General features: G+C 35.9%; 1 protein-coding gene across 17 annotated transcripts in view; it reads right to left on the reverse strand.

Annotated features, from left to right (window-relative positions):
• Positions 1-954: 954 nt before the first annotated feature.
• Positions 955-12,254, reverse strand: part of UBR5 (ubiquitin protein ligase E3 component n-recognin 5) — a 97,287-nt gene continuing 85,987 nt past the window's right edge. For 10 of the 17 annotated variants that reach the window (XM_075706115.1, XM_075706117.1, XM_075706116.1 and 7 more), the window contains 15 exons: positions 11,493-11,713; positions 10,732-10,852; positions 10,519-10,626; positions 10,005-10,248; positions 9,316-9,427; positions 8,637-8,781; positions 8,217-8,347; positions 7,921-7,981; positions 7,411-7,586; positions 6,926-7,010; positions 5,372-5,527; positions 4,884-4,997; positions 3,390-3,534; positions 2,705-2,790; positions 955-1,561 (listed from right to left, as the gene is read on the reverse strand). In XM_075706115.1, coding sequence (XP_075562230.1) covers positions 1,349-1,561; positions 2,705-2,790; positions 3,390-3,534; positions 4,884-4,997; positions 5,372-5,527; positions 6,926-7,010; positions 7,411-7,586; positions 7,921-7,981; positions 8,217-8,347; positions 8,637-8,781; positions 9,316-9,427; positions 10,005-10,248; positions 10,519-10,626; positions 10,732-10,852; positions 11,493-11,713 — 2,118 coding nt within the window. In that variant the 3' untranslated portion in view covers positions 955-1,348. Of the gene's footprint in view, positions 1,562-2,704; positions 2,791-3,389; positions 3,535-4,883; positions 4,998-5,371; positions 5,528-6,925; positions 7,011-7,410; positions 7,587-7,920; positions 7,982-8,216; positions 8,348-8,636; positions 8,782-9,315; positions 9,428-10,004; positions 10,249-10,518; positions 10,627-10,731; positions 10,853-11,492; positions 11,714-12,254 lie in introns of those variants that run through there. The other 7 variants (XM_075706113.1, XM_075706112.1, XM_075706109.1 and 4 more) reach the window with 4 other exon arrangements.

Genomic DNA, 12,254 nt, shown 5'->3' on the forward strand with positions numbered 1-12,254 from the left:
AATCTCTCAAGCATTAGGGAAAACAAGTCCTAGGTTATGGTCAAAGACTGCCCTCCCCAAAAGCAACCAATCACTTCAAAAAGTGAACATACAGTAGAACCCACTACAATGCAGTTTGAGAATTTTATTCTAACCTAATTACCTTGAGATTTTTCAGAACAAGCCACTTCCCCTTCCAACCAATTCTGTGAAAAGAAGGGATTGCCTGGCCTGTTTCATTCAGGATTCTCTGCTAACTGTAAAATGTGGGCTGAATGTCTTCTGCAGGTCAATTTTTCAGTTACAAAATTCAGATTTTTAATGAACAACTATGTTTAGTGTATGCTGTTATCTAAAGTATAAATGGCTAAATAAATAAAAACTATTGTTTCTTCAGTATGACTTGGTATTTTGTCTGTAATTTCTTTATTAAAAAACTGTAACAAGATACTTAAAAAAAGGCTAGATACAAAAGAAGTTAAGCTGCTCACGAACATTAAAGTTTTCCAAAATGTATCTTCAATAATCATGATCTTATAAACATTTTACAGTTACCAGAAAGTGCCCAGGCTGAGTTTACATAGTTAGATAACGTAGTACAAGTGTCGGGTTAGAACTGGTAGTGGAACAATCTCCTGACTGTCTGTTCACTGAAACAGGGATACAAAAATGTTGATCGTGAACTATGAAATACTGTGCATTGGCCTCATCATATGTACAAAAAAAAAAAACAAAAAAAAACCCCAACCCACTAAAGGTACAGATTACATGCAAAATATTAGTGATGGTATCTGATGCACCAGAGTTCAATGCAATCAGAACAAAAATTGCAGTGAAAGTGGTTTCACAAGTGAATGATCCCGACTTTGGGATCTGAGCTGTCAGGAACTTTTTACAAGTTCAATATACATGATACACAACTGCAGCCAACCACAAATTAAAACACCATAAAAAAAGTTAAAATAAAACACAGAACATACTTAATTTTTTATTTAGAAATTCCCTACTCCCTCTATACAAGAACCTTTGCTGAAACACTTTCCACAAAGGCAGCAGTGAATTTTCAGAACATTTTACATATTTTCCCTCAGCAAAAAGATAAATCACAGTGTAAATTATATTGTTCTGCTGTCATCTTTGGCTGGGGTTAGGCAAAGGAGTTATTGACTAGCAAACTCTTGCAATCAGATATTGCCAGTGCTCCTTAGGCCTTTACGTTACAAATTTAGTAGAGGAATGTTTGCATTTAAATCTTTAAAGTACCACCAGGGGTATGACAGCGTTAACTTTCATAAACTTTTATAGACAAATGGAAAAATCTACAAAACTTAGCTAGTAATATTACACAGCAATACACACTTTTTATACTCTACACAAAACCAAAATTCTTGGTCTTAATGGCGAGTAACAATTTCTGTTTCAAAATCTGCTTAGAGGAATAGAGTGGGACATAAAGGCGAGAAATGCAAGTGTTTGCTGTAGGAAGATGTTGGTCATCTGGTGGTCTTATTGTGATTGATGGCATAGGCTGGAATCCCTCCTCACTGGCAGGCAATGATGGACTTGAGGTCCAAAAGTAAACCTGAAAAAAAGACGACAGAATTTAAAATTTTGCTGTACAAGGCTAGAATTCATATTGCCTACATGCTGTGCAGGGATAGGTTAAAGAACAGTCACAGCAAGTTTGATCATACTACGTTCTGTTCAATATGCCAACTAAACTCAGTGGTCATGCCACATGCTTTTGTAGTAGCTCCCTTCACTTCCTTTCCTCAACTGCTCATTATATTATATACTTCTGTTAAAAGTGATAAAAACAGCACTCAAAATGATCCTGTATCAACAAGTCCTCAGTAAATGAAATGTCCTCAAATCTATCTGGGAAGATGGTGACTGCCGTCAATACCAAATGTATCAGAAATCTCTCACAAACCAGTTAGTGACTACAGAATATAGTACTTGTACAGACAAAAGGCAGCAACAGAGAATATTTGGTTTGTTGTCTCAAGTGTGAAATAGTGACTTGCAGAGCAGAGTCACTACGGAAGTGTAATCAGATATTCCTTAACAAATGTGCTCTAGATTTTCTGCTTGTCAGATTAGGCCTTGTTTCCTTTTAGCAAACTGTAAAGGAAAGATAATACCTTAAGGAGTAGGAAGCTAAAAGCAAATCGTTTTAAGCACCATACGATTAATACAATTTACAGGCAAGTTTTCCAAAATGAAACCCCCTGAACTGTATCTTGTACTTTCATGGTTCTCATCAGCTATTCCCAAAGGGCTTGGAGAAGGAGATAGTATCATTACTGACATCTTACAGAGAGGACACAGGTGTTGCCCTCAGGATACACAGAAGTCAGGAGAGCAGATGATCCAGGAAAAGAACTCAACCTCAAAACCCTACCAGCCCACCACACAGTTGACTAACGACAGTTACTCAGCTTAAGAATGACTGTGCAGAGACTGTAACACTGTAACTGTGCTTCCATAAGAGACCTGTGAATATGGATAAGCAAACACCACACTTACTTTCAATTGCAAGAAGGCCTAGGATTCACACCTGATGTTTCCAGAACTGAAAGTTTAATCAAACCCTACTACCCTGCTCTGCTACCTTAACTCTTCACAATACAAAGTCTCTGCAGGAAGACACAGTTAAAGACAGTAATGATGCCAAAGTTATTCCAGCTCTTCTGCATGTTTCCACTGGGAATGGACAACTTACTAGATCTTGTCTTTCTGTCATACTCATCTTCTCAACTATGGACCAAAACCAACGCTTGAATTGCAAAAGCTTCTCAGCATTTTCTCCTGTGTAAAATAAAAAAGATATCCAATTCAGCTGGTACACTAGACAATAAATATTAAGAGATCTGTTTTACATGTATTGCAAGTTGGATCTCAGCTACAACCTCATTCATAAAGTCCTGATATTAGAGACACTAGTAATTTCAAAACTAATACACATACTTTTGAATGTAAAGGCTAACTCTGACATAGCTCAGTACAACTCCCACACCCCCCTCCCAAAGAGCCTAACAGCTAAATATAGTTTAAAAATTATGTAAGAAATATTGGACTACATCCATCACATCTATAGTTCTAAAGTTAGGTCGGAACTTTCAGAAGGAAAGATATGCAACCAATAATATAATTCTTGTATTTAACATCAGGTGACAGCAAAGTTGGAAAACATGCTTCCCGTCCCCACGCCCCCCCAACTGAAGGTACATGTTTTCAAAGGTATGTAAAAGCCACAGTAATAATTTTATTAGGACTTTCAATGACTTATTAACCGATGTCAAATCTGAAGAGGTAGTTTAAGTTTAATGCTGGTAATTCTACTCCACACAGAACAAACAGTGTTAAGTTATCCCTGTAACTCTGTTTCTGAATAAGTTATTTCATACCTGACTCATCATTGAAAGAGGTAAAGCTGATGAGCATTTGCACATTTACTTCACCACAGCCATTTACCAAAAGTCTGAAATCTTCTGCTGTCAAATCTTCTAATGAATTCTTTGGAAGTACATCCAGGAGACCTTTCCTCATTGCCTTAAGTGAAAACCACAAGATTCCCAATTATAGCCACATCACTTTCAGATTGACTTTAAATGCATTACTGAAAAGTTCCATGTGAAATCCCCTATTAACTCAAAATCCATTATTCTCCTAGCTGTTCTTCTCTTTAAAGGCTTTACCATCTGAGATGCAGATTTTCTGAAACAAAGAACTGCACCAATCTGTTAAACCCTACCTGCTATTGTAGAAGAAAGCAGTAATGGTTTGAACTAATACTTCACCAGGAGCAGAAGCAAATGCGCTCTCTAATGCTGAAAAGTTCAGGTATTTTGATGAGCTACGCTGAGTCTGATGAGAATTATGAAAAATGCATCTTGCATGTTACTTTTACTTTGCTTCCTCAGACACTCACATGCCAACTCTGCTTTAAAAACATTATACACACACATATATATTTTATATAAGTAAGTAATATCCTGAAAAGATTGGAAATTCCATTTTCAAAATGGAAGAATATGAATAAATTTGTTTTAGTAAATTCCAAAATGAATACAAATGTTATGGTTTTCAACAAGAGTCAGACATGGAGATCAAGTAGCTTAATTCCAGGAACATGTTCTTTCTGTGAGAATTTTGGACCTAAACTGCACAGAGGTAATCTAGCAGTCTGCTAGCGTTATCTCAAAAGTGCAGCAGGAAACCACAGTCGGCAGAAATGACCAAGTTTAGATGTAGTACCATATGACAGAGAGTAAGTACTGGACCTTCATTAACTGTTTACAAAAATATACTATTCTGTAACTTTTATTTAAAAAGGGCTTCAAAAACCAAGTTATTTTTAATATAGTTTTATAGTCAATTCTTAGGTTTCTTGCCAGGCTAGTAAAATAAGAACAAAGTTGTATGTTTCACAACTGATTTTTCCTTTTAAAACAAGGACACAAGTCAGAAGTTCAAGGTGATTTATGTAAATATTTTGAAATTTCTTTTAAATCTTTGTTTATAAGGCTAAACAAAGCAAAGGTGACCGGTTATTAGAACAAAGTAGCTGCTAAATACAAAGCAAAAATTCCAAGAGGATACGTGCCATCTGAGCTCAAGAAATGAACATATATGCTTAACCAATGAGATCAAGTTTAAAAGAAATTATCCTTCATTCTATAAAAAAGGAGAAATTGCCCAAAGTACTCAGTCTTCACAGTACTGCATAAACATTTACACAAAAAAATTAGGAAGTTAAATATTTTTAATCAAGCTGTCAAAACTTCAAAAGAAACCTGATCAGCAATACCATAATGAGGAAAAGAATTAACTGACTGAAGTCTTACAGATTCCTCCCCCCCCCCTTTTTTTTTTAAAAAAACACTCCACCAAAGACTTACATGTAGAGGCTGTTCCGCTACTACCAGCATTCGGTGTTCTGCATATTTCCGGACATACTCATATACATTCTGAGGAGTGACTGGTATATTTACACCATTGGAAATAAGTTCAACCTAAGGCAAAGTAACAAGGACCATTTAAAAAGAAAAAGAAAAAAAAAAAAGTGATTATTACAACAGCCACAGTATGCTGCACAGTGATTTATTGCTCAATATCCCTCTAAAAACAAGCAAAATTTACTACTGCAGGTTAACTATAAAGTTTCCCTAGGATTGACTATGCTATCCAGGCTTTATGGCTGGTTCTACATCACCTTCAAGGAAAAAAACCTCACATTTCAATGTCTGAGGAGAACACTGTGTTTGAATCTAGGAAGGGTAAAACATCATCTCTACCATCTGAGAAGAGCATGGATTATGTGTATGTTACAACATGCATAAGGTGTTGAATTCCGAAACTACAGAGACACAGGTTTAGCTGTGCTTACCTGCCCTCCACCCTCCTCCTTACAGAGGTCTATTGCAAAGGCTAAGTCCATTGCTGCAAACACTGCATCAGCATCTGTGCTCTGGGAAGCGAGGATAAGTTGCCGAAGACTTTCATACATAACTGGATCGAAAAAAGCAAAGTCATGCCAGTTCACCTATTAAAAAAAAGATAGATAAGGAGCAAAAAGTAAGTACGTAGACGTTTGAAACATACCAGTTGTTTAAGAATACATTCAAAATTACGTGATCTGTGCCTAATCTACGCACTAGCATACAGCAGTGCATAACCCATGTAACAAAGCATACAAACACTTGGAAATAAAGGCAGTCAAACTCCTATTTTCAGCCTACTTTTGAAGGTACACTAGAATACTCAACTGATGTGCATTAGCAGAACGTAAAAATAGACCTGTAAAGCCTTTCTTGCTCTCAAGGGAATAGAGGTTATAAAGAAAATTTATAGGTTTTTTTTTTTAAACAAATTCTTCTACATATCACCTACTTCAATTGATATTTGATGGAGATTGACTGAAGTTGGAAACAATTTGCATCAGTGCTCCAAAATGCTGGAAATTCCCCTCCACTTAAACACAAACATACTGCTGCTATAGATACATATTTAAATGACTGATGGCCCAGTAGCTGCAGACCACAGTTAACAACAATTCAAATACCAATGTCTACTTCTTGCTGTTCTCTATAGTTCCTTGCTTCTTTGTTCTTTATCAGCCTGGAGAAAAAAGTTATCTACCAACTAAACTAAACTAAACCTAACTAAAATATTCTTTGATGTATCCAACATTTAACTGGAAGGAGTACATACTCAAGAAGAAAAACCTGAAGAAAAGAATTAGAAGGGAATCTCTCTTGGAAGAGACCAGGGATTTGGAGGCATCTTTCTGCCATTAACCCTTTTTCATTAAAGATTATATGTACGCTGGATAACTGATTATGTGATCAACATTGTTTTCAAGGAAAGATCAGCAGTAACAAACCTTGGTTTAAGTTTGTTGCAGCAGACAGAACTTACAATGCTATTGACTAATGCATGAAATGTGCAGTACATAATTACTGCTTATTGGGGTGGGGAAGCATTTCTGCCGAAAGTTTAGGTAATTATTGCTCCGAATTAAATTATACCTACACCCAAGACAAAATTTTAATTATAATTCAATGAGTTCTCTCAAATATCGAGGAAAATGCTTTTCAGTAAGCTGAGATGCTACTGCCCAGTACTGTCCAACACTATCTCTTCGAGTCTTCAGTCCCAGGAAAAGAAAAAGGGGAGACAGTAAGCTGTTTCTGAAGACAGTCAAAGGCTAATCTATTACATATCATTCCATCTTAGTCAAATACCTGACTTCTAGTACATCTACTCAGTGCAAAATCTAGGAAATGAAAAAATGAATACACCTCAAATTAAATTCAAAGGCATCCTTACAGTTCCAATATCAACTCTGCTAGTCAATACATGCACGTTAGGGAAAAAAAGCAGTTTTTGAAGATGAAATTTTATGTAAAAACATAGAAAATTGAATTTCATCTAAACTTACCTTTCTGCCAAGAAGAACTTTGATTACATGTCTATTTAACGTGATGGGACATAGTTCATTCTGCAACAAGCACAATCCTAGGATTCTGAAAATACATGTTTGGGTTTTGTTTTGGTACAACAGAAATTATATTGGAGGTCTTTCAGCAGACTCACAATAATAAAGTGAAAACATTCTAAGAATCAAGCTGCAGCTTTCCAGCCCTATCAATCCCCCAAAGAAAATCATGGACATATATCATTTAAAAAAAAATATTTCTGCAGTATAAAACTTCCAGACTGTAAAAAAAAAAAAAAAAGTTAAAAATAAAAATTTAACAGGAAAAGAAACCTCTTTTTTTCCCCACTATTTAGCTCCAGTTGAGAAATACAGAGCATAAAACTAATAAAGAAAGTTTTTGCAGCTTGGATCATTGGTACTCTCCCTGGTATTTTGTATATTCATCTTTTACACTTTTTCAGACTGGAAAGTTAATAATAGCATACCTGCCAATGTTTCTGAAACAATTCAGCCTCGCTTCTGTGTTTTTACCAGGTCTTGGTGTATAAAAGCCTCGTTTTCCAGGTTGGTAGAAAAGTGGTGCATTATCATCCCCATCATCTGTATCATCTAATTCCATATCTACTACACTGCGGCTGGAACCATGTCGCTTTCTATTTTCCTGTTTTCAAAGTCAGAATAGCAATTAACAAACTTACTTCTAGTTACTGACACACATCAACAAGCTATTTGCTACTGGATCCAAAGATTCAAGTTCCATTGGTGAAGAATTTCCATATTTCCTAATGGTAACATTTTATACTTTTGAGTAATTACTGCTTAATCTTTTCAAAAGAAAAAAAGAAATGGGGAAAGAAAAAAAAAGATAACTCCACAAAATAATGAAACAAAACTTTGTCTTGCATGATAAAAGAAGGCTCCAGTTGCTTAAGTTTTTAAAATTAACTGATACAACTGGATCTTCAGTAAATTTAATTTGTGCAACAGTTTGTTACCTGCACTTTATCTGAAGAGTCTAGCAATCCAAGATCCAATATACTGTCAGCACCATTCTCCCTTGACAAGGGAAAAAAAAAAAAAAAGGCAGATTTAATTTCACGATAAGGAAGTATCATATTCTGAAACCAGACAGATTAGACTAAACCAAAGTCAGCAAGTAATTTGTTCAAAGAAAAATACCTAGAACAAAGCAAGGAATAAGTTGCATGCATCAGAGTTAGATGTAGCCCAGTACAAGTGCTTTGGCCACAAAATCAATTTTAATTTCTTATCTAAAACTTTGATACTTTACCGGCCATGTGCAATAATGAGTTCCATTGCTTCATCAACTCTTGCTCTAAGGGAATCTTCACTAGCTAGTAACAGAAGCAGCTGAGCAGGGGACAATTCCAGCAACATTCCTGTGATTTTACTTGCAAATGCCTGGGGATAAGGAACGATAGGTCTTACTCTTCTCCTCCAGTTCTCTCATTTTCAAATACAGTTTTATGAAAGTTTTAGTATTTTAAATATAGAATGCATTACAAGATACCTCCTAAGCTAAATGACAAATTACAGAAATAAAATCTTAAGAGAATGCCAAAGAATATAAAAACAGCCCTACATGTTCAAATATTTTCAGTTATGTTAAACAATAATGGACAAGGAAATTAATTTTTTTTAAATTAAAAGATGACAAGAACAATATATCATTAAGTGCAGTAAGTCTTACTGGTTGCATTGCTTGCACTCGAGGGTAGAGCCTTTCTCCAAGGGCTTGTCTGTGTGCTGGAAGAGGGTCAGGGTCATCACTAGGGTTTCCTTCTGATGCCGGTCTAAAAGGCCGTGTGTCAATGGAAAGTTGTCTTCTAAAGTCCCTTAAGAAAATTAGAGCAGTTTGTACTCATTTCAGAGGAAATATGCAAAAATCCTCTGGAACAATACAATTTGCACACAGATTCAAAATAGCATTAGCTTTTATGCTGGAATAGTAGTGTTGCTCATAGCTGCTAGGAGAGAATGATTCAGGAACAGAGAATCAAAATGAACCGGAGTTTCTAATACTACCAGTATTTTGGATACAGCAGTCAGACATGCCACCAACGGCAATGTTGTTTCTAAACCACCTCACAATTTTATTCTAGTACACAAGTATTTATTATTGTTTTAGCAGGAGAGATTGATGGCATATGGTTGAGATATCATCTATCAATGCTAAAGTAAGCATAATTATTCTTTAAAGAATTAAAGCATATACTGAATTTCAAGAAATTACCCTGTAAATTGCTCCTGAAAGTGAAAAAGACAGACACCTTTAATTTGAGGAAATAGAAGTATCTTTCCTGAAGATAACCAAGGCAATTATTCTATTTGACAAAGTATCTCCAACAAATTAAAAATGTGTCACTTACCTATCCCTATCTCTCCGAGAACCAGCTCGTAAGCCACTACTTCTCCGCATTTCTCTCTCTCGCTCCCTTTCCCGATCTCTCTCTCCCCTATTTCGCAATCTCTGCATCAGACCTGAAGGGGAAAAAACCTCATAAGCCTAAACATCTTTATATTTCTCTCTCCTACCTAAGTTTCAGCATAAGGAGGACATAGTTTTGGAAGATAGCTTGAAAGATATTAATGAGACAGAACCACTTCACTTAAAGTAGTGATTGGGGTTCAGCCAAACTTAAGAAAGGAACCTGAAGTGTTTGTACCAACTTACAAATGCCAAAATACTTCAAGAGTTTATATATACTTTCAAAAACATTAAAATGTATTTGTGACAAGCCAGATGGCGAAGTCATATTAAAATGTATCAGCTCTTACTAGCTAAAATCTTGATAATTATTACCTACTGGAGAGAAAGATGCTCAAAAAAGCTGAGAGCATGTAAAGCAGACTCCTACTTCAAGAAAAACAAGAGCTTGCTGTTTCTGAAAGCAGAATAAAAGCCATTTGCTTGCCTCAAAGAATTAACAAGCACAATTTTCACAGTTCCCGTGCTAACAAGAGAAATCTCTGAGACAATGCCAAGTATTTCAATGTAAAAAAGCATCCAAGGCTTCTATGAATGTTATCTGTAGATTAACTGCTGTACATCACTTACTTGTATGGGTACCCTTGTTGGCATTCTGAATACAATCTAGATTTGGCAGTTTCTCATTTGACAGAAAAGCTTGTGCAATAGCAGTATAAAAGCTTCGTGCTACACCGCTGCCTTCTCCTGGCTCATCCTTAAAAGTAACTTTTACTCTGTGTACAGCCATCGGAGTGGTAGCACACCTGCGACCAAAATGATTGTTGAGCTGCCTCATGGTCTGCTGAATTAGAAGATCTCTGTCTCGATCAACCTAGCAAAAAACACAAAAAAAGTTTTCTTTTCTCTACCAATCATCATACCAAGAGAATTTCAGCTTCACAAGAAGTTTCTGGACACTTCTGCATAGACTCAGAAAATACCAATTAGACTGTGAAAAACTACACAGTAATTGCAACACAGCTCACAAAGTAAGGTTTAAGACACCTGCTTGCAGACTCTGAAATACAACTTCTCCTATCTAGTTACTGCAATGTGCAGTAATTCAACTTTTAATGAAAACAAATTCAGAAGATAAACTAACATTTTTTACCTCCAACGTTAAATCCCTGGATTGCTGGTTTCTAAGTTTTTCCATCTCCCTGCGGAATTTTGATTCCTTTACTTCAAAGCCACCTAATTCAGTCAAGATCTTAAAAGAAGAAAAAACAAAAAACCAAAAACCAAAATCAGAATAATGAGGGAGGTTCACAATTTAGTTGTAAGAGGAGTTGTCCTTACACTGGGAAATACATACCGATCCAGGCTCTGCTCCAACATCTTCCATGAATACTCTACCGAACAACTCTAAAGAAAGGCGCCAACGTCCCAGCAACATGTCATGAGATATAACCATCCCCATGAAGCTACACTGTGGCCTGACAGAAGGAAGGAAAAAATGACAGACAAGCAAAATCAAGTTACATTTCAGACATGTTTTGTGTACCTCTGCTTTTTCTTACTCTCTGCCTTTCAAATAAGTTCTTTATTTCTGATAAACAACAACACAGTACAGGAAGTTTGTGGACAAAAGCCCATGGAACTGCTTAGTTTCAGTTGAAACACGTCTTGCTTCCAAAGAGAAATTACTGTCAAAGCATGTAACTTCACTGCTACATGGAATTCACTGTTATTGGTCTCCTTTCCATCAAGACCTTTTTTTTTTAAAAAAAAAAGCTGTAATTCAAAGTGAGGGCAGTTCAGTCCCTAACTGCATAAAGTGTGGTCAGTATCGCCAGACACAGATGGCAAGCTGTCAATTCCAGTTTTTAAACTTAGCTACCCAGGACATGATAGTAGGTCTGCAGCAGGAATTCAAGTAGTAAAGGACTTTTAATACAGTTTGCACAGACCTCTTTGAAGACTGTTCAACTCTTCATTTTAAAAGCTATCAAACACAAGCCACATTTTCAAACTAAAGCAAGCTACCCATTTTAATTTGAAAAGACTTTTCAGAGTCCCAAATATCCTTTTATCACTTCAGTAATAGTTCATAGAGTAACTTTTAACTCAAACTACCTGAAAGACGTGAGAGGTGGCCCTTCACTTTCTGTCAATCCTATCTCTGCCAACAAGCTGCTTTTCAGTTGTGCTGCAAGATCATGAGCTGAAGGCCCTGGCTTTGAACTCTCAGATTCTTCCGTAGGCACGTTTTGTTCCTCCCCTTCCTTCTTTTGCCGATTTTGCATGCTCATAACATTTTTTAAGTTGGCTGCATAAGACATTTTTGTTGGAAGAACCTAAACAAGGAGAAGTAAAATATAATTGCACTTTCAAAACAGTCTAGGCAGCTTTTTCAAGGGATATATACATATAATTTTTAAACCACACAAAAAGTGAGCACCGTAATTCACCTGTTAAAACACAGTAACTTGAATCATTTCAACAAATACAAAAAAACATTCTCCCACTTTATGCTTGTATTTCATACGCTTGCCATTTAATGCTCAGTCTTTAGGCAAGTCAAAACTACTGGCCTATAAGGAGATTTAATTCTTTTTATCACAAATAATTATATAATTGGTATTTCAAAATTAACTTGGGATTGTACTGAAGCCTTCAAAAATATTGCCTGAAACCTGCTATAAATCAGTAATCATAAAAGTTCCTACATTTAAAAAAAATTAAGCACATTTTTCATAAAAAGTCCAAGTTTTCACGCTTAACTGGGCTTTCCAATTATCATTCTGAAAGCTACTTAAAATTCTCTCTGAAATCCTTTTAAAGGAATTAAGGTACTAGCTGAAATTACCCTATTGTTTAAAATAATAAAACCTTTAA

Source organism: Pelecanus crispus, chromosome 2 (assembly GCF_030463565.1).
Source record: "Pelecanus crispus isolate bPelCri1 chromosome 2, bPelCri1.pri, whole genome shotgun sequence".
Lineage (NCBI taxonomy): Eukaryota > Metazoa > Chordata > Aves > Pelecaniformes > Pelecanidae > Pelecanus > Pelecanus crispus.